General features: G+C 42.4%; 1 protein-coding gene across 11 annotated transcripts in view; it reads left to right on the top strand.

The window, feature by feature from the left end:
* The window catches only part of LOC139581050 (monocarboxylate transporter 6-like), a 31,257-nt gene extending 5,855 nt beyond the window's left edge, over positions 1–25,402 (top strand). For 2 of the 11 annotated variants that reach the window (XM_071410388.1, XM_071410394.1), the window contains 4 exons: positions 13,069–13,523; positions 20,463–20,606; positions 23,144–23,974; positions 24,644–25,402. In XM_071410388.1, the coding sequence (XP_071266489.1) occupies positions 13,163–13,523; positions 20,463–20,606; positions 23,144–23,974; positions 24,644–24,921 (1,614 nt within the window). In that variant the 5' untranslated portion in view covers positions 13,069–13,162 and the 3' untranslated portion in view covers positions 24,922–25,402. Of the gene's footprint in view, positions 1–13; positions 2,569–2,673; positions 2,761–2,956; positions 3,422–3,576; positions 3,668–13,068; positions 13,524–20,462; positions 20,607–23,143; positions 23,975–24,643 lie in introns of all 11 variants that reach the window. The other 9 variants (XM_071410389.1, XM_071410390.1, XM_071410391.1 and 6 more) reach the window with 9 other exon arrangements.

The following is a 25,402-nucleotide window of genomic DNA, read 5'->3' as shown; positions in this document are numbered from 1 at the left end:
GTATGTTCGAAAGATTGTCCACAGATGTGTCAACATCCTTGAAGGGGGTGCTGTGGAAGGGGGTGCCAAGGAGGGGAGTGCCTCTGAAGAGTGTGTAGCTGGGCCATCACACAAAGCACCAGAGCCTGGTTTGGATTTAATTGTTTTGTTTCTCAGTTATGTCTTTAAGCACTATGTGACAAAACCGATGTCACTGCATCTTAACAACAAGAGGATGTAGGGGTGCATGTCTTGTCACGTTAACACAAAATTCTGCGTTTTTCACACAGAAAAGAAAAGAACGCATAAGAAATATCTTGCTGCATTTTGTAAATGCAGATGTAAAATGTTTCTTAATGTAATTTCTGCTTGGGATCAGACCCATTTTTGTGCTTCACTCGGAGGAGAATTCACGAACGGGAGTGAAAGAACTATAGTTACATGCCCCTGATCACTTTATTGAAGCCAAAAAAACAATTGACTTTCAATATAAAACGCAGGTGAAATGGTTAAAAATGCAGATTTCTGAACTCTAAACACGACCCCTGTGTCAATGATAGTATTGCTTATTGTATTGTCATTACCATGGATAATATTTTACTACTAAAGAGTTCAGACCGATAAAGTCTGTGTAGTGGTTACATCCTGTCCAAGGTAGTTACAGAGAGCAATAGAGGAAATTATATATTTGTATGTAGGCTTACGTTAAATGTACCGTGCATTCGGAAAGTATTCAGACTTCTTCCCCTTTTCCACATTTTGTTACTTTACAGCCTTATTCTAAAATGTTTGAAATTGTTTTTTCCCGTCATCAATCTACATACAATACCCCATTTTTTTTTTTTTGCCAAATGTATTAAAAATGGATATCTTAATTACATAAGTATTCAGACCCTTTGCTCTGAGACTCGAAATTGAGCTCCGGTGCATCCTGTTTCCATTGATCATCCTTGAGCTGTTTCTACAACTTGATTGGAGTAGACCTGTGGTAAATTCAATTGATTGGACATGATTTGGAAAGGCACACACCTGTCTATACAAGGTCCCACAGTTGTCAGAGCAAAAACCATGCCATGAGGTCAAAGGAATTGTCTGTAGACTTCCGAGACAGGATTGTGTCGGCACAGATCTGGGGAAGGGTACCAAAAAATTCTGAAGCATTGAAGGTCTCCAAGAACACCGTGGCCTCCATCATTCTTCAATGGAAGACGTTTGGAACCACCAAGACTCTTCCTAGAGCTGGCGGCATGGCAAAACAGGGCAATTGTGGGAGAAGGGCCTTGGTCCGAGAGGTGACCAATAACCCGATGGTCACTCTGACCGAGCTCCAGAGTTCCTCTGTGGAGATGGTTGTCCTTCTGGAAGATTCTCCCATCTCTGCAGCACTCCACCAATGAGGCCTTTATGGTAGAGTGGCTAGACGGAAGCCACTCCTCAGTAAAAGGCACGTGACAGCCAACTTGGAGTTTGTCAAAAGGCACCTAAAGACTCTCACACCATGAGAAACCAGATTCTCTTGTCTGATGAAACCAAGATTTTGGCCTGAATGCCAAGCGTCACGTCTGGAGGAAACCTGGCACCATCCTTACAGTGAAGCATGGTGGTGGCAGCATCATGCTGTGGGTATGTTTTTTTTTTTTTAGCGGCAGAGACTGGGAGACTAGTCAGGATCGAGGGAAAGCTGAACGGAGCGAAGTACAGATAGATCCTTGATGAAAACCTGCTCCAGAGCACTCAGGACCTCAGACTTGGATGAAGTCTCACCTTCCAACAGCACAATGATGTCCTTGAGTGGCCGGACTTGAACCCGATCGAACATCTATAGAAAGACCTGAAAATAGCTTTGCAGAGACGCTCCCCTTCCAACCTGACTGAGCTTGAGAGGATCTGCAGAGAAGAATGTCAGAAACTCCCCAAATACAGGTGTGCCAAGCTTGTAGGCTGTAATCGCTGCCAAAGGTTCTTCAACAAAGTACTGAGTAAAGGGTCTGAATATTTATGTGAATGTGATATTTCAGTTTTTTTAGTTTGAATAAATGTGCAACTAGAAAAACATTATGGGGTATTGTGTGGAGATTTGTATTTATTTAATCCATTTGAGAATAAGGCTGTAACGTAACAATGTGGAAAAAGTCAAGGGGTCTAAATACTTTTCCGAATGCACTGGTTACCTGTACATGGGTCTTGCATTATCCAAGGATGATGTATTATCCTTTACTGATGATCATTGATTATTCTGATCTCAAAGAGCTGTAATATTGCATTTATTTTACTTAACCACTTAACTTTACTTAACTTTACTTAACTTTACTTTAGTCTCAGATTCACATTCTTCCCCTGTACCTTTTTTAAACACATGAATTATTTCCCTATGGTTTGTCTTTTTTTTTCTCCAGAATGGAAGACAGTAGGTCATCCTTCGAGGGCAGCTGTGCACTTCAGGATGATGTTACTCCAGGAGCAAGAAAAATCTCTCAGTTTCACCATGGACATTCGTGGCAGTGTTTGGGACAGAGAAAAGTTGATCATCTGCTTTTACAAGTCCCACAAAGTCGATTGCGCCCGCCCCCATTCGCTGCGTATTAGACGGTAGACTGCAACGTGTCATTTGCATGTTGTTGTTTTTTTTACTCGTCAGTTCTGCATTGTCTGACAAACTGTTTGAACCTATTTCAAAACCTACTTGTGTTATAGGGGATGCTGCCGTCGGAGACGGGGTCAATCAAGACTTCATACGTTTCGCTGTGCATACGTTGCAAACAGGCTTCCACGTGAACTATGGTATGTTGATCAATTATATTATTTTAGGCTATAGTTCTCTTGAAAGGACAAATCCGCACACTGCTAGTTTTCTTTTTACAACATTTTACGTGTCTGCCTCTGGGACAAGCTCTGGTGAAGGCCAATAGGCCGTCACATAAGCTTTAATAAAGTGATACTAGCAAGATCATTGTGTGGGTTTCTCATGTCTTTCCAGATCTCATTGTTATCTGCAACAGGATTGCTCAGGTGTGTGTGCCTTTTTGAATTTTGAGCCTATAGTTTTCTCACATGGTGACACTGAGCTTTAAACCGATCATTCATGTAATAATAAACACTGCATTGATCATTTGAAAATAGTGTGTTCCTGAGTGCAGGTACATCAGCATTTCTGGAGATATGTGACCAACACATCTGATTATGTTGAGTAACAGAAAACGATTGAGCTTCTATGTATTACAATAAAGATGTAGTGATATCAGCAGACTGGATGTATTTGTTCTACAAATTGAAGTGAAAAATAAGTCACTTTTGACATGTTTATTTTCTGAAGCTGGGGGAGTATGCAGAGCTGTCTGATGACCAAAAGGCTGTAATCGGGTGTTTGGCTGACATGTGGGACCTCCCTGAGGTCACAGCCGAGAACAGCAAATGGCTATTCTACCGTCTACTACAGCATGCCGTAATCAACCTTTTCCAGAGATCGTTATCTGAACAATAGTGACTGTTACCCTAGCTTAGTTTTTCATTCTAGTTACGTATCCCTCATTCCTGCTTTTATTTCAGTATTGTGACGTTGGATTGTGTTAAATGTCTAATCGTGTGTTTGTTTTGCAGGTACTGGGAAGAACCATTAGACAAATAAAACAGTTGCGATGTGGTTCCACTCATGTTCCCCCGCGTGGCAGACGTTGTGTGCAGCCCTGAGGTAACAACCTAATGCCACAATATCAAAAGTTCAGTGTTCCTTTTGATATTTCAAAACGGTTATTCATGAAACGTACTTAAAGCATTAACTGCCCCTAAGTGGTTCTGTATTTCATACATTGAGTGAATCTCACAAGTTGAACACAGCTCTTCATTCCCCAGTGTATTAAACTGGAACTGTGGAGTATGTTTGACAACTTATTTTAATGCAGCCAGTCTAATGCAGTTACCCTGTTTGTATTAATAATTTCTGAATTTAGGATAAGTCCAGGGACAAACATGTTTATCTATTCATAATTTTTCAAATGTATTTTTACTAGATCAGCTTTGATCATGTTATCTGGCCTGGGGAGACAAATTATGAAGAGGACAATGAGGCGTACGTACCCTGTCTAAACGAGGTGTCGCATTGCGGTATATATTTGATATTTCAGTTTCTTCAAAGTAGCCACCCTTTGCCTTGATGACCGCTTTGTACACTTGGCATTCTCTCAACCAGCTTCATGAGGCAGTCACCTGGAATGCATTTCAATTAACAGGTGTGCCTTGTTAAAAGTTAATTAGTGGAATTTCTTTCCTTAATGCGTTCAGTTATGACGATTTTAAAAAATAAAGTGTTTTTTATTTAACCTTTTATTTAACTAGGCAAGTCAGTTAAGAACAAATTCTTATTTACAAATACGGCCTACACCGGCCAAACCCGGAGAACGCTGGGCCAATTGTGCGCCGCCCTATGGGACTCCCAATCACGGCCGGATGTGATACATCCTGGATACCTCCGGTTTTGTGGAGATGGCTATTATCACTTCTGCCTATTATTGTCCTTTTATTTTCACATGTATTTTGCCCCTGGGCTTCAAAAGGCTAGTTGATAGTTATTGTGCTTGCTGAAAGCAAGCACTATTGACATTCAATTTCTTGTTTTACTACAAACTCCATGAGTAAACATAGTGGGAAAAGTAACAAGCTGTTTTGAACTTACAAAAATGTCTACAGATGTGACCATCTCACAACATACATCTCTACTCCCTGTCGGTCTCCAGCTTGTTGATGAAAAAAATGTAACTGAACCTTCAGTTGATCTCTGATCGTTATCATAATAGAGAGCTGGTCCTCTCGCATAAGTATCATTTAGTTCTAAGGCTGAACAAGGGTTTAGTTATTTATTAGAGGGAATATGTCTCAGACATGTTATGGGGGCTAGGGTATAATTATTGCAGTGAACAATTTAGTTCAAACAAGAATCACCACCTTACAACTTTGTTAAAGACTGCTTTCAGCAAGCTTACCTATTTGTTTCATATCCTCAGTAGTGGCCTTTCAGTAATGCACCTTTGCTGCTCACCATTATTGCCATACACATACAGAAGTCATTTTTATAATTTATTCTCTTTTAGCGTCACCAAAGACCCTTGTGTGACTCCTTAAGTTCTGGACGGGATAGCAATTCCTCCCAAGAGATTTGGAGTTGGTCCGTGGAGATCTCCTGAAGTCGTCCACTTGTTTCCAGTCAATCAGTCTGCCAGGGAACCACTGAATCGAACCACTGTTCTGCATCACACCTGAGGCATGCATAGCCACTAGTGACACAGGTTTTGGGCTAGTCTAATGTTGACACACTCAAGCACTTCTACTTGCCACTATCCTGACTGTGTAGCTTGGGAGACATTCCCAACAATCTATATTCAAGTTTGATAAAATCAAGAACATAGACTTTTTTTCCCTGGCAAACCTAATAATCCTGGAATGTGTCTTTTTAAAAGGGGCAATCAATTGTTCTCCCTGCTCTGTTTCGGTAAAAAGATGAGGGATGGGTCTGGAGTAATATAACCTATTTCAAATACGTAGACCGAGCTATGTATGCAAGGACTGACCATCCATATCAAAATTATAGTTTTAACCATGTTTTGAGGCAATATAGTGTTTGTTTACATTACTTTGTTTACAAGAATTGGAATAAAACAAGCTTATATTTTGGATTTTGACGGTGTAAGAGTTGAATTAATGAGGCATTTATAGTTAGTCTTCAAGAATCCATGGGCACAAATCATTAATTTGTAAGCCCAATGTATGTAGCAACTGCAGATTGACCATTTTAAGTCAGTAAAACGGCATGTTTACTTATCACTTGTTTATGGCATTCTGTGACATTGACCTACTGAACTTTATGCTCCTTTGAAATATTTGTGTTTAATTGGCTAAATAATTTAACCGTGCACCAGGGGTACTTGTGACTGATTCCTGATATAAAGAGCCTGTTGGAGGATTTCATTCATGAACTTGATTGCTGCATGTGTTTAACAGTTTTATATAAAAAAATGTAACCATTATTTAACTAGGCAAGTCAGTTAAGAACAAATTCTTATTTACAAACCCGGACGCTGGGCCATTTGTGCGCCGCCCTATGGGACTCCCAATCACGGCCGGTTGTACTGACGCCTCTAGCACTGAGATGCAGTGGCATAGACCGCTGTGCCACTCTGGAGCCCGAGGTGTTGCATGGCCTGGACATATAGATCACGTCCGTGTGACTCTGAAGGGGATAGGGGGTCAACCACTGACAAAAGCGATGTCATCTCTAGCATTTAAACTCGGGGATTACAAGTCCTCTTTCTGAGGCCTCATAGGTCATCAGTGCACTCTCCCAGTCGATGTCTTGAAGTTCTTAGAAAATGAAAACACCTTAGATATAGATGTCTTTGGCAGTAATGGAATCTTTTTGTAGGCACTATGGGAAAATTAGGCTTTTTGGATAATCACTGAAAATAAGGTCTGTGGTTAACAGGCTGAGGAGATCTTGTCTGTTTTGTTCTGAGGGACTCATTTTCTGCTAATGTCAAATTTGAAGCATTTATGTAATGATTTTTTTAAAAGCACAAGGCTTCATAATGGTCTTGTTAACTGACTGATATCTCATAGAACAAAACATGTAAGACCTAAGCCTGTATTAACCTCTGACCTTATTTTCGGTGTTTATCCACAAACCCTAATCTTTCCCCATTCATGTTGTACAATGGCTAAACAAACCAGGTAACTCATTTACGGTTTTTAGAACTACAAGCTGGCGAGCTCTATTGCTTAACGCATACAAGTGTTGCTTATGGTTTGACTGGTCTACTGCCATGTGGCACATCAAAACCCTGATGACTTCAGAAGCAGGTGTGATAGTAACAAAACGAGGGAAGGGAACATGAAGTAAACATTTCACTTGGAAACAAATGCACCCAAGGACTTTACCTCATTGTGCACACACAGGTGGAAGACCGCTAAATCAACAAATGACGTTGCAAGATGGCTATTAAAAACATTCTATGCATGTTTCCTTAATATTTATGTAGAAGTGGTAGGTGTTTTACATTGTGTTTATTACTGTCACAGCTGTATTAATAATTGATTAATGGTGATTTTATGCTTCATTTGTCTGATAAAAAGACATGCCTTGATTGCACACCGTGGACCCTTGTGGACTGAATAAGTTGAAAGCCGTTGATGCCCTGTTGTTGGTAGCTGCATCCAAGTACAGGATCTGTATATACCGGTAGACAGAAAACACTCATGGTGTTGATAAATGTAAAATCATGACAACATTGCATTGATGATCATGAAGAAAAAATAACTAACTATCCCTAAGCTACTATTTTAAACATATCAAATATACATTCTTCAAAGAGTTTTGTAAGGGCTTGCAAATTTTAGTATTTGAAATCATATTTCATTGTTCACAAACAGCGTGTCTGACTAGACTAGAAGCTGCCCTGGACTGTAACTGTAGATCAGAAGCATGAATGGACATGTTAGCCTACTACCAGTCTGGAGTCTATGTTTCTATCGGTTACTCTAAGAGTGCTAGAAGTCTCACCCCAGACCATAGCGGCTAAACAATTGTCCTCTCCTTTACCCCCTTCCTCTCCCCGCTGAGCTCAGAAGACAGGGGCCTGCATTCACAAAATGTCTCAGAGTAGGAGTGCTAATCTAGGATCAGGTCCCACCTGTCCATGTTATCTTATTCATAATGATCACCCTACAAGGCAAACTGATCCTAGAACAGCACTTCTACTCTGAGACCCTTTGTGAATACTGGCCCAGATGTGACCATTGGTGTAGTGGTGCCTGGAGAAGTGGGTATACTCTAATTTTGCCCAACATTTTTCAAACGGTCCGCCCAGCAAAGGAAAGTAAGGAAAGAAGCAAAAAAGGAAAGGAAAAGGAAAGGTGCCCTGCGTGAACATTTTTACGAGTCAGAAATTCACAGGTTTCAGATGTTTTCTAAGTCACACTTTTTTAATAGAAAATCAACAAAATTGGATGCTTAAACCACATCAGGAGTCCACTTTTGAGGTCTAAAAAATGTATAAAAGATTTTTTGGGTGTAGTTACCCTTTAATTATAGTGTGCAGGCACCTAGCACAGTTGTTTGGTTAGTGGTGTTTCTGTAGCACATGAGATTGAGTTTGCAAAAAAGAAATGGCCACTGGATTGATGCAAATAATCACGATCGCATTCTGCCTGGTAGGCATGGCTACTTTGTATCTGGTTAACATTTAATTGCCAGAAGACGTTTAGGCCTGTCATTTGCATCGCTATATTTTTCCTGTTCCTTAATTGTTTGAAACTTGTATGTTTACTTCATTATGCGGCATGCATGTCTTAGCTTGCTTGGAAGTAGCCTATAGCCAAAATCTCATCATAGAAACACGGAGGCAATTATTTCACAATGATTTACTCATGCGTTCTATTGGTTTGTCTAGCAGCTAAAGCCATTATCCTAGTCAAATGCAAATAGTTTGGGAAGCCGTTTGATTAGCTGTTCAGGAGTCTTATGGCTTATGACAATTTTTAGGGCCTTCCTCTGACATTAGTATGGTATAGAGGTCCTGGATGGCAGGAAGCTTGGCCCCAGTGATTTACTGGGCCGTACGCACTACCCTCTGTAGTGCCTTGCTGTCTTAGACCAAGCAGTTGCCATACCAGGCAGTGATGCAACCAGTCAGAATGTTCTCGATGGTGCAGCTGTAAAACCTTTTATGGATCTGAGGACCCATGCCAAATCTTTTCAGTCTCCTGAGGGGGAATAGGCTTTGTTGTGGCCTCTTTACGACTGTCTTAGTGTGTTTGGACCATGATAGTTTTTTGGTGACGTGGACACCAAGGATTTTGAAGCTCTCAACCAGCTCCACTACAGCCCCATCGATGAGAATGAGGGGGTGCTCGGTCCACTTTTCCTGTAGTCCACAATCCTTTCCTTTGTCTTGATCATGTTGAGGGATTGGTTGTTATCCTGGCACCATACGGCCAGGTCTCTGACCTCCCTATAAGTTGTCTCATCGTTGTTGGTGATCAGGCCTACCACCTACCACTGTTCACCCATAACTGCATGGCCTACCACTGGCCATGCAGTTATGGGTGAACAGAGAGTACAGGAGGGGACTGAGCATGCACCCCTGAGGGGCCCCCGTGTTGAGGATCAGCGTGGCAGATGTGTTGTTACCTACCCTTACCACCTGGGGTCGCCCGTCAGGAAGTCTGGGATCCAGTTGCAGAGAGAGGTGTTTAGTCCCAGGGTCCTTAGCTTAGTAATGAGCTTTGAGGGCACTATGGTGTTGAACGCTGAGCTGTAGTTAATGAATATCATTCTGACGTAGGTGTTCCTTTTGTCCAGGTAGGAAAGGGCAGTGTGGAGTGCAATAGAGATTGCATCATCTGTTGGTGGTATGCAAATTGGAGTGGGTCTAGGGTTTCTGGGATAATGGTGTTGATTTGAGCCATGACCATTCTTTCAAAGCATTTCATGGCTATAGACGTGAGTGCTACGTGGCGGTATTCCTTTAAGCAGGTTACCTTAGTCCCTGTGCCCAAGAACTGCTTGAAACATGTTGGTATTAAAAAATAAGTGAGTATACGCAATGCCCTCTGAAAAATAAGTGGGTATAGACTAGGGATGCACCAATTATTACATGTTTGGCCGATATCCGATATTATCCTTGCCAAAAAAATGATACCGATATTTAAAAACTTTGCGGCCGTTTTAAGCATTCTAGTACAGTTAAATAGTTCACACACACACGGGCGCAGCGGTCTAAGGCAATGTATCTCAGTGCAAGAGGTGTCACTACAGTCCCTGGTTTGAATCCAGGCTGTATCACATCCAGCCGTGATTGGGAGTCCTATAGGGCGGCGCACAATTGGCCCAGTGTCGTCTGGGTTTGGCCATCACTGTAAATAAGAATTTGTTCTTAACTGACTTGCCTAGTAAAATAAAGGTCACACGCACCACACTGACCAAAAAGTTAATTTTTGGGGCATTTACATATGTCCCCATTACCAGTAAAACATAATCAAAACCTATTTCTTTCACTTACTTTCTGTTTCGTTGTTCATTTGTTCAGTCTCAACCAGGATTTCATCATACATGTCAAGCTGTGAAGTTTCAGCTATGTCTGACTGTGGCCTTTCTTTCACGGTGCGCACTGTCACTGTGTCCGTTTCCATCTTGTCCAGCTGTGTATAACATTTCATTTTAACCCTGTTTCTTATCTGCATCAAAGTAGCAGTCCTTGTACCTAGCATCAAGCATGGTGGCGACACAGTAAAGAGGCTCAGAGAGAATGCCACCGAATCGCTTGTTCACAGCCTCGAGTACTTTTGTAAGTTTTAACCCCATGGTCTGTGTTGGCAGTGTTGTTGAGCAGGCGTTTCTATGCCATGACCGAGGGTATCACGTCTGCTGCAGACGCAGTTGATTCGCTTATTTCTCGAGTCAGTTGTTCGAATGGCGCTAGGAATGTGTTCATGTTTCAAACATGTTCTCAAATGCCATTGAAATGGCAGCAGCGGTATGAGACCCAGTACATTCTTGAGCATGCAATACGGCTTTCCTCAGTACGAAATCCTCATCCACCCACTGTGCTGTCAGACTCTGCATGCTCATGGGGCTGACATCGCTGGTCCCAATGTCAGTGATGCCCATAGCAAGTAGCTCATAGATGTGCATTTCAACAATACTGTGTAACTCCGGTAGGGCAACATCTGAAAAATAGCACCTACTTGGTAGTGTGTACCTGGGCTCAAGGTGCTCGACCAGTCGGTGAAAGCCAACATCATCCACGACCGAGAACGGTTGATTGTCAAGGGCAATGAATTCCATTATCTTGGCGTTAATGGTTTCACCTTTGAGTTGTCTCGCTGAAATGTTCTTACTCTTTCAAATGACTGCTCGACTTGAACTTGTTTAGTTGTTGGAAGTGTGCTCTTAGTATTTTTCTGCTTTTGTTCTGTGTAGCGCTTTATTTTTCGTGGCGTCATTACTTCATCTACCTACGTTATATAGGTATGCACGTCAGCTTTGACATCGGTTTTGCACATCGGCGTTAAACTAGACATCGGGCCGACGTTGGCATTTTTAGCTAATATTGGCCGATTCCGATATGCGTCACCGATATATCGCGCATCCCTAGTATAGACGTGACTCAACAAAATTCATAACCAGAGAGTAATACAGTTTGGCTACCTTTTCTTGAAAATCCATCGACTTCCCCAAACATGACGATGTTGTACCTTTCAATAAAATAAACAAGGAGAACTCGCTAAATAATTATTCAAAAACGAAACAGTTTAATATGCTCAATATCTTATCAAAAAAGCATGTACCAGGAAAAAAATTATAATCAGGTTGCCTGATTTAGTTGGTGTCTGTGTGTACCAAGGAAAGGGGGCTTTGCACTGAATAACTTTGTCGCACCACACATCCAAGCCTGGCAAGGCGAGACAGGATCTCAGTTGCACCCACACGATGCACTGACACTCTCAATCTCCACCACTGAACATGGAAGCCCATTGACACCAACTGTCCCTTGACCATATGATAGCCAGCATTTGGCATCTGGGACTTGAAGGTTGTCACAGTGTTGTTGAGCTCTTCATCACAAATAGTACTGTATAACCCCCACAGGTAAACCATAATTCATGCCTTCTAAATATGGTACACTTGGAGACCCCCAATAACTCTGCAATGCATGGTACTGGAAGGTACATTTTGAGCATATTCTTCACCTCTTCTGTTTGAATGACAAGTTTTGGACTGCCTGTTACCCCAACAACTGCCTCAAACTGATGTCGTTGGGCGAGCCTCAATTTCAGCTTAGACAAGATTTGATTGAAAGATTAATGTCTCTGTGATCATTGGAGGGAAATCAACCTGATCAGCAAAGGATTCAATGAGGATATGCTCATTATTGAACAGGAATTCCAGGTAATCCAGGGGTTGTATGATGGCTTGCTGCAACCTGGACTGCAACCTCTCCAAGAGCTGGTCTTTCAGAATGTTCTGATAATAGAAGACAAACACAATTCGCTAAGCATACAGTTCACTTATGTTTTTGGCCATCAAATATTTACCCACGTATTCTTGAATAATGTCTTAGAAATGCCCGATGTCATTACTGCCTCTAATGGACTGTTTCACTCCTATTGCTTAAGTGTTGCTGTATACAGGTTGCATGGCTGTAATGTGCAATAGGTAGTTAGCTAGCTAAAAACCAAGATGCCTCCATAGAAGTGTTGCTGAAATTATCACAGGCTACACTGCTCTATGGATGCCGCTGTGCTGTAAATTGGCAGTATCTGGCTAACCAATGTAAAAAACGGTATCTGGCTAACCAATGCTAGGATGAACTTGGCGGGGGGTGACTTCAATTTGATGATGGATGATTTTGAAAACCAGTCACGAACGTTAGGTACCCAATGCATCTGAATTCACACATTAGTTTTAACTTACCCTAGGTACGGGAACTACTGCCTAGCTAACGGGAGTTGGCTAGCCAATGCATGAATACACGTGGGGGGTGTAATTAATGTCAAAGCGATGAACAAGATCATAACATCACTTCATACAAACTGTGAAAGCAAACTTTATAGAACTCGCCTGCCGTCTTCCTCCATCACATCATGTCGTCCTGGTCAGATCTTGTTTGTTGGGATTTGATCGATGGAATAATCCAGCCAATATTGGTTTTGGCAGAGGGAATTTATTGGTCAGGATTGAAAGATTTTGCCCTCAATTTTCAAAACACTTTTCCTTCGTACAAATGTACGACTCTGTGCGTCACGGTGACAGAACTCAAGAGTGCGCGCAGATTCAATCTTTTAAGTGTATTTTTAATTCACAGAAGAATATTAATTGTCGTAAATGGCATTGTAATAATTCTGAAAAAGAATTATCCTTGCAAATCTTATGAAATGTGTTCAAGTAAAACGTTTGCGATAGTTACATTTATTCACACATCATGATACAAGCTTGCAAAATTAAATTACACATTTGCTAATCGTAATTGCAACCACAAAATGAAAATACAAACTCATAGTTCTGTCATCATTATAATCCCATACCCCTCTCCCCATTCACAGGTGAGAAGGAGAGACATGGTGAGATGGAATATACTAGTGAGTGTCATCCACCCTGGCAAACTACTAGGGCATTGCCTCAGCATCTGAGAAGAGTATGAGCCGGAGGAATCCCAACAAGGTGGCAGGGGACTGTGACAGCTTCCAGATGGAGAGCAAGGCCCCGGAGCAGGCACCCAACATGGAGCAGAAGAATGGCGAGATCATGGACTCTGAGGAGGTGGAGAATGGCAAATCTGAACCCATAAACCCTCTGGCTATGGATGGGGCCGTCACTGCACCTGATGGGGGTTGGGGCTGGGTGGTGCTGGTGGCCACCATCCTGGTGCTAGCCTTGACTCTGGCCTTCCCCTCCTGCATGGGCATCTTCTACACGGACCTACAAACAGAGTTCCAGGCCAGCAACCAAGAGACCTCCTGGGTGCCTTCTATAATGACATCAGTGCTTCATGCTGGAGGTATGGTAGTCGAGTCACATCTTAGTTTCCATAGATTTCCATAGTTTCACCTTAAGAATTTAAGTAGGATTTTTTTTCAGGGTTCTTTTTGCAGTGACACATTCATATATGCTTGCAGGGAAATGTGCTCAAAGTAAGTTAAATGATCACTGACAGTAAGTATAGTATAAGAGTATTAATGTAGGTGCTTCAGTGGCCGAGCCAGTCTAAACATGGTACAGACTTCCTTCCATTTAAAACCACTTAAAGCAGAACTTCTAAACCACTCAGCAGACTAGCAGTTCAAAGAGACTTTAAAGGTCCCAAACAGTCATTCTGATTCCCATGTAAAGTTTCCATTTGTGACTAAAATATCATCCATATTAATGCAATTTTTTTGGTTAAAATTAATTTCTCTAATGGCTAACTACCAGGAAGTTTGAAAAGACAGGCTGAGTGGGAAGGGAGCTTATATTCATGAGCTCGCCTTGACTGACATTTGTATGAAATGCCTATGTGAAGAAACTTCGATGCAGTTTTGCAGTAAAATCATCTCAAGCTAATTTCTCTCTTCTGATGCGGTTCCCAGCAGCACTGACGGATGTGTTGACATGCCAATTGCTTCAGAGTTTTCATACTCTGAGTTTTGACCTAGCCAGCCATTAACTAGCTGACACCAGACACAGAGGAGACATATACGTGTCTTTGCCATAGATGAATAGTGTAAACTTTTAACTATATTTGCTGACACCCTACAGTCAAATTTTGGCACCAGTACAATTGCTTTCTAGCTATATAAACTATACCCCTCCGCAATCACGCATTCTCTGATGTTGGTTACAAGACGGTACTTATTTAAATTAGGTAAGAAAATATCATGTAACCATTGGTGTATTGGAAGAGATGGCGAACGCACACTGTCAAAAATAAATCCCAAAATTTAGGCTTAAACGCAAAATAAAGATGTTCATTAATAAAACATTGTGGTGCAAGAAACTGCATAAATGAAAGGTAAAAACAAAACACAAATGTTTCGACTTCAGGTCATCATTAGTGTGAATGTCGGCACACACATCTGGCTTCTATTTCAAGGCTAATTGCATGTCACATGATCAAGCAAGAAAACACATAACATCTATGAATTAGTGCCTAGTAGAATAGAATGCATGACAGATTATATACTAAAGCGGACAGAGAAATATCATCAATTATTGCTTTTACATAAACTATGAAAATTTCCTCAGAATAAATAACACAGGATATTAAGAGTAGGGAGCTAGAGATACCACTAGATAGAGGTATCGAACACCAAGAAGAGGCTATGTACTGTATATGACATTAGAAGAGCTGCATGTGAGGAAGTGTTTGATAATGTAATAAACAAACAACTTTATTTTGCATTTAAGCCTCAGTTTTAAATGTATTCATTTTTTTCGACAGTGTGTGGATCTCCCATCTTTTCCAGTAGTCTTATTTTGACTCCTACGCACCTGGAACAGACACTATTCAGTAGTAAGGAACTTAAAAGAGCGCAGAATGCCTCTTACCATTGGTGTATTAAAAAGAGACTTCGGGTGATGTCACCCTATCCTCTTAATAATCCTGCTTGCTGAATCCAAGTGTTTGCCATGGGGGAGGGGACCAATAACTTATGATCAAACTTTATCAATGTAGAAGCAGTAGTCATTTTTCATACTTTGGTCATCATACTCTGATCTGGTTTCATCACAATATCATCACATTTCATGGAAAACATGCTTTTGATTGTTCATGACCTTTAAGACCAAGGTGGAGTGTTTGTCCATCAGGAAATATTATATTAGACCATATGGATGATGCTAGGCATAGATTTTCTTTCCAATATCTTTTATTTGCAGTATTCATTAGAGAGACAGTGTGGCAGCTGATAAATGTGTTTTATGACATGTCACTGTACAGTTTGTATTTGTTTCACTCTTGAACTACACTGAACAAAAATATAAATGCAACATGCAAAAATTTCAAAGAGTTTAATGAATTACAGTTCATATAAGGAAATCAGTCAATATAAATAAATTGGGCCCTAATCTATGGATTTCACATGACTGGGCATGGGTGGGCCTGGGAGGGCATAGGCCTACCCACTTGGGAGCCAGGCCCACCCATTGGGGAGCCAGGTCCCAACCAATCAGAATGAGTTTTAGCCCACAAAAGGGCTATATTAAAGACGGAAACACTCGTCAGCACCCCTCCCCCATTCAAACGATCCACCAGGTGAAGAAGCCGGATGTGGAGGTCCTGGGCTGGCGTTGTTACATATGGTCTGTGGTTGTGAGGCCGGTTGGACGTACTGCCAAATTCTCTAAAACAACGTCCTGACTTATGGTAGAGATATTAACATTCAATTCTCTGACAACATCTCTGGTGGGCATTCCTGCAGTCAGCATGCCAATTGCACACTCCCTGAAAACTTGAGACATCTGTGGCATTGTGTGACATAACTGCCCATTTTAGAGTGGTCTTTTAATTAGCTTCTTGATATGCCACACCTGTCAGATGGATGGATTATCAAGGGCAAAGGAGAAATGCTCACTAACAGAGATCTAAACAAATTTGTGCACAAAATTTGAGAGAAATAAGCTTTTTGTGCAAGGAAAATTTCTAGGATCTTTCATTTCAGCTCATGAAACATGGGACCAACACTTTACATGTTGTTTATATTTTTGTTCAGTGTATATGACACATCATGATCATTCATTGTGCAAACATTTGATTTACAGTGAGTGCAGAGGTTTGCGGTCTCAAAGTGACTGGTCAGATCAGACACAGTCTTGTATAACTGACCTTGTGGGGACACACAATTCAGTCCCATTCAAAATCCTATTTTCCCTAACCCCAAAACCTAACTAACTCTAAACTTAATTCTAATTTTAACCTTAACCCTAAACCCCCTAGAAAGAGCATTTGACCTTGTGGGGATGAACAAAATGTCACCAGTTGGTCAAATATTTGTTTGTTACTATTCGTGTGGGGACTTCTGGTCTCCACAAGTATAGTTAAACACGGCCGCACACACAAAACCCATGGAAAGTGTGTATGAGAGTCAACACAGCCCCTGTTTGTTTATTTGATAAGGGAGATTTCAAGGGATTGTGTTTCACCCTTACACACCAATGCTGTGTAGCGCCACATGAGCTTCCTTCCTTTGTTCAGTCACAGGGGGTCTGTTTCTGTGTGGATTTCAAGCCCAAAACATCTGGAAAAGTGTATGTGTGTGTGTGTCAACTGCTTCAAAGCAACAACAAAGACTCACCAGCATTTAATTAAGTTGCTGAGTTAGAGGATTAACTTCTGAGCAATGTGTGGAGAAATCCATTTCCATCGAAAAGGACCCATGAGCACCAACATGGAGCATATCAAATTAGGTGTCCAATGAAATTTAAGAGTCTATTTTGGGAAATTGAAGGCATAGATACAGTTGAAGTCGGGAGTTTACATACACCTTAGCCAAATACATTTAAACTCAGTTTTTCACAATTCCTGACATTTAATCCTTGTAAAAATTCCCCGTCTTAGGTCAGTTAGGATCACCACTTTATTTTAAGAATGTGAAATGTCAGAATGATTTCTCAGAGTTCAGTGTGTCAAATCGGACGGCCTGTTGTCCGGACCTCTAGCAGTCGCTATGGGGGTGCCACAGGGTTCAATTCTCGGGCCCACTCTTTTCTCTGTATATATCAATGATTTCGTTCTTGCTGCTGGTGATTCTCTGATCCACCTCTACGCAGACGACACCATTCTGTATACATCTGGCTCTTCTTTGGAAACTGCTAACAAGCTTACAACACTCCTTCCGTGGCCTCCAACTGCTTTCAAATGCTAGTAAAACTAAGTGCATTCTCTTCAACCGATTGCTGCCCGCACCCTCCCGCCCGACTAGCATCACTACTCTGGACGGTTCTGACCTAGAATATGTGGACAACTACAAGTACCTAGATGTCTGGTTAGACTGTAAACTCTCCTTCCAGACTCACATTAAGCATCTCCAATCCAAAATTAAATCTAGAATCGGCTTCCTATTTCGCCGGCTTCCTACAAAGCCTCCTCGACTCATGATGCCAAACACCCTCATAAAACGGACTATCCTATTGAACCTTGACTTCGGCGATGTAATTTACAAAATAGCCCCCAACACTCTACTCAGACTACATACAATTTGCTATCACAGTGCCATCCGTTTTGTCACCAAAGCCCCATATACTACCCACCTCTGCGACCTGTATGCTCTAGTCGGCTGGCCCTCACTACATATTTGTCGCCAAACCCACTGGCTCCAGGTCATCTATAAGTCTTTGCTAGGTAAAGCCCCACCTTATCTCAGCTCACTGGTCACCATAGCAACACCCACCCGTAGCATGTGCTCCAGCAGGTATATTGCACTGGTCATCCCCAAAGCCAACACTTACTTTGCCCGCCTTTCCTTCCAGTTCTCTGCTGCCAATGACTGGAACGAATTGCAAAAATCTCTGAAGCTGGAGTCTTATATCTCCCTCTCTAACTTTAAGCACCAGCTGTCATAGCAGCTTACCGATCACTGTACCTGTACACAGCCAATCTGTAAATAGCACACAACTACTTCATCTCCATATTATTATATCTCTGTGTGTGTGAGAGAGATATGCATACTCATGGAGCCACTAAAGGCCGTCTAACAATGTGACATAACAGGTTCATTTTCTCTGGAAGAAGCTTTGTCTTGGATATTATTACCCTCATGCTCTTTTGCACCCCAGTATCTCTACTTGCACACATCATCTGTACATCTATCATTCCAGTATTAATGCTAAATTGTAATTATTTTCGCCTCTATGGCCTATTTATTGCCTACCTCCCTACTCTTCTACATTTGCCAACATTGTAAATGGGTTTTTCTATTTTTATTTTCTTTTGTGTTATTGACTGTCCGTTTGTTTGTGTAACTCTGTTGTTTTTGTCGCACTGCTTTGCTTTATTTTGGCATGGTCGCAGTTGTAAATGAGAACATGTTCTCAACGGGACTACCCAGTTAAATAAAGGCGAAATTAAATAAATAACATTTATTTCAGATTTTATTTCTTTCATCACATTCTCAGTGGGTCAGAAGTTTACATACACTCAATTAGTATTTGGTAGCATTGCCTTTAAATTGTTTTGCTTGGGTCAAACATTTTGGGTAGCCTTCCACAAGCTTCCCACAATAAATTGGGTGAATTTTGGCCCATTCCTCCTGACAGAGCTGGTGTAACTGAGTCAGGTTTGTAGGCCTCCTTGCTCGCACACGCTTTTTCAGTTCTGCCTACAGATTTTCTATAGGATTGAGGTCAGGGCTTTGTGATGGCCACTCCAATACCTTGACTTTATTGTCCTTAAGCCATTTTGCCACAACTTTGGATGTATGCTTGGGGTCATTGTCCATTTGGAAGACCCATTTGCGACCAAGCTTTAACTTCCTGACTAATGTCTTGAGATGTTGCTTCAATATATCCACATAATTTTCTTTCCTCATGATGCCACCTATTTTGTGAAGTGCACCAGTCCCTCCTGCAGCACACAACATGATGCTGCCACCCCCGTGCTTCACGGTTGAGATGGTGTTCTTCGACTTGCAAACCTCCCCCTTTTTACTCCAAACATAATGATGGTCATTATGGCCAAACAGTTCTATTTTGTTAAATCAGACCAGAGGACATTTCTCCAAAAAAGTACGATCTTTGTCCCCATGCGCAGTTGCAAACCGTAGTCTGGCTTTTTTATGGCGGTTTTGTAGCAGTGACTTCTTCCTTGCTGAGCGGCCTTTCAGGTTATGTCGATATAGGACTCGTTTTACTGTGGATATAGATACTTTTGTACCTGTTTCCTCCAGCATCTTCACAAGGTCCTTTGCTGTTGTTCTGGGGTTAATTTGCACTTTTCGCACCAAAGTACGTTCATCTCTAGGAGACAGAACACGTCTCCTTCCTGGGCGGTATGGCGGCTGCGTGGTCCCATGGTGTTTATACTTGTGTACTATTGTTTGTACAGATGAACGTGGTACCTTCAGGCGTTTGGAAATTGCTCCCAAGGATGAACCGGACTTGTGGAGGTCTACATTTCTTTTCTGAGGTCTTGGCTGATTTCTTTAGATTTTCCCATGATGTCAAGCAAAGAGGCACTGAGTTTGAAGGTAGGCCTTGAAATACATCCACAGGTACACCTCCAATTGACTCAAATTATGTCAATTAGCCTAACAGAAGCGTCCAAAGCCATGACATCATTTTCTGGAATTTTCCAAGCTGTTTAAAGGCAGTCAACTTAGTGTATGTAAACTTCTGACCCACTGGAATTGTGATACAGTGAAATAATCTCTGTAAACAATTGTTGGAAACATTACTTGTGTCATGCACAAAGTAGATGTCCTAACCGACTTGCCAAAACTATAGTTTGTTAACAAGAAATGTGTGGAGTGGTTGAACAATTAGTTTTAATGACTCCAACCTAAGTGTATGTAAACTTCAGACTTCAACTGTATATCCATAATTATGCATTTCTGTGTAGTACAGATCAGGGACCCATGATGTAATTCGATTACTCTAATTCTGTTACCAGGTGTAAATCCACTTCACTTACTGTAGTTTAATATCCAAAATATACAGTACCAGTCACACGTTTGGACACACCTACTCATTCAAGGGTTTTTCTTTATTTTTTAATTTTCTACAGTGAAGACATCAAAACTATGAAATAACACTTGTAGAATCATGTAGTAACCAAAAAAGTGTTAAAGATTATTCACAGTAGCCACCCTTTGCCTTGATGACAGCTCTGCACACTCTTGGCATTGAAAAAACAGAACAAACTGATATAGCGGGTGTCAATCCTCTTTCTTGTGCTTTTTGAGGTGGAACGTCCTTCTACTTTCTTTTAGGTTTTTGTGTGTTTTAACAAATAGCATGTCTCCTTTAGGTCCATTCTGCAGTGTATTGGTGGAGAGGTTTGGTTGCCGGGCGACGGTGATGCTGGGCGGGGTCCTGAGTGGGCTTGGAATGGTGGCCAGCTCGTTCACCCACACCATCACTGAGCTCTACGTCACAGCTGGGATTATCACAGGTCACTGCGCTCCCACACACACACGGGGTCACTCCCACATCAGTGGCGGTTGGAGACATTTAAGATGAGGGAGGCCGATTTTTTGTAATTTTTTTTATGAGCATGTCCTATTACAGCATATTGGCTGATTGTCATATACAGTGCATTCGTAAAGTATTCAGACCCCTTCCATTTTTCCACAGGTTGTTACGTTACAGTCTCATTACAGTCTATATAAGGTCCCATGGTTGACAGTGCATGTCATAGCAAAAACCAAGCCATGAGGTCAAAGGAATTGTCCGTAGAGCTCCGAGACAGGATTGTGTCAAGGCACAGATCTAGGGAAGGGTAACAAAAAATATCTGCAGCATTGAAGGTCCCTAAGAACATAGTGGCCTCCATCATTCTTAAATAGAAGTTTGGATCCACCAAGACTCTTCCTAGAGCTGGCCGCCTGGCCAAACTGATCAATTAGGGGAGAAGGGCCTTGGTCAGAGAGGTGACCAAGAACTCGATGGTCACTCTGACAGAGCTCCAGAGTTCCTCTGTGGAGATGGGAGAACCTTCCAGAAGGACAACCATCTCTGCAGCACTCCACCAATCAGGTATTTATGGTAGAGTAGCCAGAAGGAAGCCACTTCTCAGTAAAAGGCACATGACAGCCCGCTTGGAATTTGCCAAAAGGCACCTAAAGGACTCTGACCATGAGATACAAGATTCTCTGGTCCGATGAAACCAAGATTGAACTCTTTGGCCTGAATCCCAAGAGTCACGTCTGGAGGAAACCTGGCACCATCCCTACGGTGAAGCATGGTGGTGGCAGCATCGGACTTGAACCCGATCGAACATCTCTGGAGAGACCTGAAAATAGCTGTGCAGCGACGCTCCCCATCCAACCTGACAGAGCTTGAGAGGATCTGCAGAGAAGAAAGTGTGCCAAGATTGTAGCATCATACCCAAGATGTCTCGAGGCTGTGATTACTGCCGAAGGTGCTTCAACAAAGTAGTGAGTAAAGGGTCTGAATACTTATGTAAATGGGATATATATATATATATATATATATATATATATATATTTTAATACATTTGCAATAATGTCAACACTTGTTTTTGCTTTGGGTATTGTGTGTAGATTGATGAGGGGGGGAAACTATTTAATACATTTTAGAATAAGGCTGTAACGTAACAAAATGTGGAAAAAGTCAAGGGGTCTGAATACTTTCCGAATGCACGGTATATTCCATTCACCCAGCTCAATGTAACATCGAAAGGTTTAGGCTACTGCATGATACTAGAATTTTCCCTATACCCATCATGAGGTTTCTACAACCTAGCCTATGAATGAAAGTTTACAAAGTAGGTGCACAGGTCGGGAGAAAAAGGAGAGTGATCAAGGTGACAGACAGTGACACATTCAATACTGCTTTGCACACTCTTGCCTACCTCTAGCTGATCGAGGGTGTAATCATTAGTCAAATTCAGGTATGTTTATCCCCATTTTGTTCCATTTGCTTCTGTTAAATAAACTTTTTTTTAAACAGAATAGCGGAATGAATACCCCCCTGATCACACGCAAACACAGTTCACTTTCATAGCAGTCACATCCAAATAGAATAAAAATGTTGCTTGTTGTATAATTCCTTCTTGCATCTACATGCTCTCCTCCTCTCACCTTTTCCCTTCGCTTGTGGACTTCAGTGCACAACACGTCAGCTGTCTGTGACCAGGCAAAAAAAACTTACCAAACCTTCATATCATAACCGCTAACTGCTACACACAGCCTACATCGTTGTCCCCATATTAGCTAAGGATGTTAGTAATGTCATAGTCAACATAGCTACTACAACTAACGTGTTAGTAACCCGCTACAATCATGCAGTACAGTGTACAGTGAGCAAGCAGTTTAGTAGTTATACCGGCAGGCCCCGGTGGCAATAAATTTGCTTATTAGCTGTAGCTTATGCTTTCAGTACTAGATTAATTCTCTAATCCTTTGATTGGATGGACAACATGTCAGTTCATGCTGCAATACCTTTGATAGGTTGGAGGATGTCCTCCAGGAGTTGTCATAATTACTGTGTAAGTCTATGGAAGGGGGTGGGAACCATGAGCCTCCTATGTTATATATTGAAGTCAATGTACACAGTGGAGGACGGAAACTATCTGTCCTCCGGCTACACCATGGTGCTGCCCTACAGAGTGCTGTTGAGGTTACTGTAGACCTTCATTGCAAAACAGTGTGTTTTAATCAATTATTTGGTGACGTGCATATATTTAGTGTAGTTTTATCTATAAAGGATCACTTTTTTTAATATTGCACTATTTACATTTTTTGAAATTCACTGAGGAGGATAGTCCTCTCCATCCTCCTCTGAGGAGCTTCCACTACTCCACACAGCAGTTAACCCCTAACCACAGATCTAGAATCAGATAACCCTACATTCCAATCCTTCCCATTATTAGGGCAGGTGAAAAAAATCTGACCCTGTATCAGTGGATGGGGGCAACCTCCCATGCATTCAGCCATGTGCCATACTCATTGTCTTCTTGTTTGATAGGACTTGGATTCTGCTTCAGCTTCCAGCCTGCGGTGACTATCCTCGGGCACTATTTTGTACGGCGGCGGGCTTTTGCCAACGCCATGTCATCCACGGGCACGGCTCTGGGCCTGTGCACTCTGCCCCTCCTAGGCAACTACCTCCACACTGAGCTGGGATGGCGTGGGAGTTTCCTGGTGCTGGGGGCTGTCTTGCTCAACTGCTGCGTATGCGGAGCTGTGATGAGGCCCCTGGGGGGCCCCAGACACCGTGGCCAGCCCCTGATAAACCACAGTTCTCTTCAGCTGAAGGAGGAGAAGCTAAAGGGGAGAATGAGGGCCTTGTGGGCCGGTCTGATGACTGCCCTGCGTCGTCACATGGCCTTTGACCTCTTACGTAACAACCTACGCTACCGTATGTACGTTGTGGGCATCACCTGGATGATGCTAGGCTTCGTGGTGCCGCTGATCTACTTGGTTCCCTACGCCACGGCCCACGACATGGAGCAGAGCCAGGCCGCCCTCCTCCTCTCCATCCTGGGTATCGTTAACATCGTGGTGCGGCCTCCCGTCGGCCTGCTCTTCAGCCTGCCCCGGTTCAAGGGGTGGCACACCTATGTGTTCTCTGCTGCTCTGCTGTTGAATGGGCTGAGTAATAGTATCTGCTGCATCGATGCCAGCTTCCCCGTGCTGCTGGCGTACGTGGTGACCTACGGCCTGTCCATGAGCGTGGTGGGCTCGCTGATGTTCACCGTCCTCATGGATACGTTGGACATGAGTCGCTTCCCCGCTGCCCTGGGCCTGCTCGCCATCATGGAGAGTGTCACGCTGCTGATCGGGCCCCCGCTCGCAGGTACCGAACTCACTGAGGCATTGTGTGTGTGTGTGTACTGTGTGTCTGCCTCCCCGAGAAGATGTACTATTCAATTAATAATTACATTTTGTATTTAATGAATCAAGTAAGTGCTGTAGTGTAACTTGGAGTGCTAGACATGCCAACAAAACCCTTAGCTACAAATAACAACACACACAATGCTGTGTTCGAAGGCAAGCAGCATATCCTGTTTGGATCCCATGGTCATCCAACCAATCATGTGTTTCCAAGGGAAACAGATGGTGTGTGTGTGTGTGTTTACACATCCGTACATGCCTGTGTGTGCATGTTGCGGGAGGGGGGGGGGGTCTTAGAATAACTAGCAGACAGACTTGAATTAGAATGTAATGTTCAGCCCACAGTGTGGGTCTGGGATCTGTCTTTCCTGGGGGGGAGCACTGAAATAGACAGGGGGGCTCTCTTATTTCAGTGCCATTTTAGGCTGCATACCTGACATTTGAGCTGAGTTTTACTTTTACTGCTTATGTGGTTGGCTGAGTTTGCCTGTGCCATGGTAATACTGTATGTTATTGGTGTAGTTATCTCGTTATGTCATCATGATCTGTCTTTCATGCACTGCTAGGGTCCTACTAATGCTGAGATTGGCTCCTGTTATTGTTGTTGTTGAATATGTTGTTGCCGTTGCAGGAATCCTGGTGGACAGAACGGGGGAGTATTTCTACGTCTTCTTCGCCTGCAGTGCCACTGTTGCCTCATCGGCTGTATTCCTCATGGTGTCTTTCTACTGGCTGGACAGAAGGGACAGGAGGGCGCTAAAGGAGCAGCAGGTGCCACCTCAGGTCCCTCCACCAAAGCCGGCCAGTGGTAACAATTTGATCCCCCAGTGCCAGTACCGCAGTGTGCCCACAGAGGGGGACAAAGACAAGGCCTCAGACTCCGAGACAGGGGACGTCACCCGCCTGTGAACATCGTCACTGTCCAAACACACAAACCAAACTCACAGATGTGTACTTCCCGCGATTCTGTATATCGATTGTGTATCCTGTGTTGCTGATATTAAAGTAGAAGTGTATGATAATTTATTTCCCAATCTGTTAGGATCTGACATTCCATTTAAGCATAGTATACACACTCTTGACTGTTAGAGTATTGATTGCAAAGGGGTTGAATATTTCATCCAATGGGTGAATATTACATATAGTATAGGAGTGGATTATTCGTTGCTATTACAGTCTGCACTGTTTATGCAGACTAGAAAATACTGTTACTGGTGATTGAATGCAGTACTTTTTCACACATGCCATAAACCTTAAATCTGTGCCTTTTCCCTCACACCCTGTTACACGTTCAAGAAGACATGCCACCTTAAGAATCACTCACCACCCTTCAAAAAGCAATGACTGCAAAAGACACGGCCTTTGTACAGACAATCAAGCAAAATAAACA

Source organism: Salvelinus alpinus, chromosome 7 (genome assembly GCF_045679555.1).
Source record: "Salvelinus alpinus chromosome 7, SLU_Salpinus.1, whole genome shotgun sequence".
In the NCBI taxonomy this organism is placed as follows: domain Eukaryota; kingdom Metazoa; phylum Chordata; class Actinopteri; order Salmoniformes; family Salmonidae; genus Salvelinus; species Salvelinus alpinus.
This window is presented reverse-complemented; position numbering and strand designations above follow the sequence as displayed.